The 2,953-nt window shown below is 27.0% G+C and overlaps 1 protein-coding gene across 2 annotated transcripts in view; it reads left to right on the top strand.

The window, feature by feature from the left end:
• The window catches only part of LOC107616835 (probable pectinesterase 68), a 4,490-nt gene continuing 3,151 nt past the window's right edge, over positions 1,615-2,953 (top strand). Inside the window, exon 1 of one of the 2 annotated variants that reach the window (XM_021112156.1) lies at positions 1,615-2,253. In XM_021112156.1, the coding sequence (XP_020967815.1) occupies positions 1,985-2,253 (269 nt within the window). In that variant the 5' untranslated portion in view covers positions 1,615-1,984. The remainder of the gene's footprint in view (positions 2,254-2,953) is intronic. The other variant, XM_016318750.2, reaches the window with a different exon arrangement.

Below are 2,953 nucleotides of genomic sequence, written 5' to 3'. Positions count from 1 at the left end.
TCTCGTATGAATAATAACTAAAAAAATAAAAAATTTATTTTTATCTACAGAGATCTTGATCTTCTTACGATCTTTTTGTAAAAATAATTTAATACTATAAATTTTTTGTGTCATAATCTATAATATCAGGACTAACGTAATTTTAAAATATTTATATTTCCGTAATGTTATTACGAATAAAAATACTAGTGTATTACTAATTTTACAGCCAAAATATACCACATGTCATTCTCTCGTTGCAATTAAAATCTAATTTTTTCTTCCAAAATTAGAGTGTTCTCTTCTCCTTTCTTTTTCTTTCTCTATCTTTCTCATTCATTCACCCACTCTATTTCTCTTATATATCATTTCTCATTCATTCACCCACTCTATTTCTCTTATATATCATTACCAATGACTAATTATAACTTTGATAATCAAAATATGCAACATCATATTCTCTAATTGCAATTAAAATTAAATTGAAATTGAAATATTAAAACTGAAATATAGCTAATTATATTACTAATTTAACAACTAAAATATATCACATTATATTACTAATTTAACAACCAAAATATATCACATGACACTCTTTTATTAAAATTTAAATAAGATATTTTTTTCTAAAATTAATAAACTTTCTTTTTCTATCCTCTTATCTACCTCTCTCTCCTTCTTTATTTCTCTCTATCTCTATCAATAATAACTAAAAATCTTATTATTTGATTTTTTATCTACGAAGATTCTAGTATTTTTAGTCAACGGAAACTTTGTTCCTAACGATTTTTTTGTAAAAATAGTTTGATTCTATAAATATTTTTGTCATAATTTATAATATTAATATAATTTTAAAAGATTGATATTCTCGTAATATTATTACGAGTAAAAATACTAGTATTTAGTAATTCGGAGAAGAACTAATGAAAGCTCAATAGATATTCAGATTATTAATCCAATACGCGTAATTGTAATCTCAATTTGTTGTTCATCGACTCTCTCTCTCTCTCCTTTTTCTCTTATTATTATTAGTTTGGTTGCATTGCCACCCTTATTCAATGGATCAAATAATGAAATTCTTATTTAATTTTGTGATCATGCTTGATAAGCCTGATGCAATAAAAAAAGAATATTCTATACATTTTTTTAATTTGTTATTGTTATTATTATTATTTCTTCTATATGTTGTATAATATAACAAACCCAAGCTATGCAACCACCACCACTACGCCTATTTAGACTTTTGAAAATGGAATACAGCTATGAGGTTCAGAAATTTATTCATCCTGCGCCAATATTCATCAAGCCATTGATGAATGATCATGATGATAGTTCTTTAATTTGGCGTTGGGGTCCCAGATTCCCACCCTCCATCTTTTTTTCTGATTCTGTGTTGTGTTCTCCATATGAAGATAGATGCTACATATACACTAAAATAGAAATTATCACTATAAAAAAATAGAAATTCCACATATTTATTGAATTAATATAAATTGGCTTCATAATTTTATGCATTTTCTAAAACTGACTATAAAAAAGAATTATAATTTTATGTATCTCTGGGTTATATATTTTATTTAAGACATAGAACAAACATATCACTACTACTCTAATTGATTGCTGTTCTAGAACACGCCTAGTGTCCACTACACATACAACAGGTCCATCCTATTCAAATTTCAAAGAGGAGATTAAAATTGAAAAGAAAGAATAGGACTTTGGTTCAACTCCTTGGTCATGTGTCAGAACAGTACAATATGCTCTTCATTCCGTTATGTCAATGCCTATTTTCTTTTTTTTAAGGAGGGTTAGTTTGGTCAATTACTAAGAAATTCCCATTCATATGTGCCTACTGCCTAGTGGTAATGTCTATAACTCTATATAACAATATTCTCTTGGTTTCAAATTCATCAAGCAGCATTTACATGCACTTTAAATATTAACGTGTTAAGAGTGGTATTGAAGTTATAGCAACATACATATATAGTATCTAGAATTATTTGTGATGGCTGTCAAAACCCGTTTCCAAGTGATTATGATGATGATCACTGTGTTCCTTCTTTCATCTTTATGCATCACTTTGGGAACCAAATTAAAAGTTGTTGGAGGTAGTGGTCCAGATTTAAGGCTTAGAGATGCTGAGAGTAACAAAGTTAGAATAACGGTAAGTCAAGACGGTGCTGGTGACTTCAAGACCGTTACAGATGCTGTTAATAGCATCCCTCAATGGAACAATAGGAGATTCATTCTGTACATTGCACCAGGTATTTATAGGTATGTATAATGTATTATTATACCATTTTATATGATGTTTAATGTGCTATCTTAATTAGTAATATATGTTCTTGCGTCAACTTCCCTGCCTTCATTTGATTCTTTTTTTTTCTATGGGCATTAGCTTAGTTTTTCACCAAAAAGTATGTTTCATAGTAACAAAGTTAGAGAACTATTTTAATAAAAAAAAAATTAATCAACAAAGCCTGAATAAAACAAAAGATATATTTTAAGCAAAAATTAATTTTGTATGAATTGTATCTTTTTTTTTTTCTTACACATATTAAAGAAGAAAGCTAATATAATAAAATAAAATATAGAATGAATAAATAGTTGGAATCGTCTGTGGAATTAAAACTTCATATTTATAGACAATGATAAAATATCTCTTCAATTAGCATGTCTCAAAGTGCAATAATAATGATAATGAAAATGGTTTAGAGGCTCTGGCTAAGAAAATTAAAGTGAAGAGAAAATTCAAACCTTTTTGTCTATATAAATATGATATTCTAAATTTCAAATTTCTTATTTATCAAAATTTAACTCTTGATTCCTTAATTAGCTAATAAGGAGTAAGGAGGATTATATAATAAAACCCTAATAACTATATACCCTCCAAATTATCTTTCTAATAATGAATTCTTCTCTTAAAAAAAAAAAAAACAAAATGCGTTTAGAGCAGGTCTGTGAACAACATAAA

Source organism: Arachis ipaensis, chromosome B09 (genome assembly GCF_000816755.2).
Source record: "Arachis ipaensis cultivar K30076 chromosome B09, Araip1.1, whole genome shotgun sequence".
NCBI lineage: Eukaryota > Viridiplantae > Streptophyta > Magnoliopsida > Fabales > Fabaceae > Arachis > Arachis ipaensis.
The sequence above is the reverse complement of the archived record's forward strand: the minus strand, read 5'-3'. Positions and strand labels throughout refer to the sequence as shown.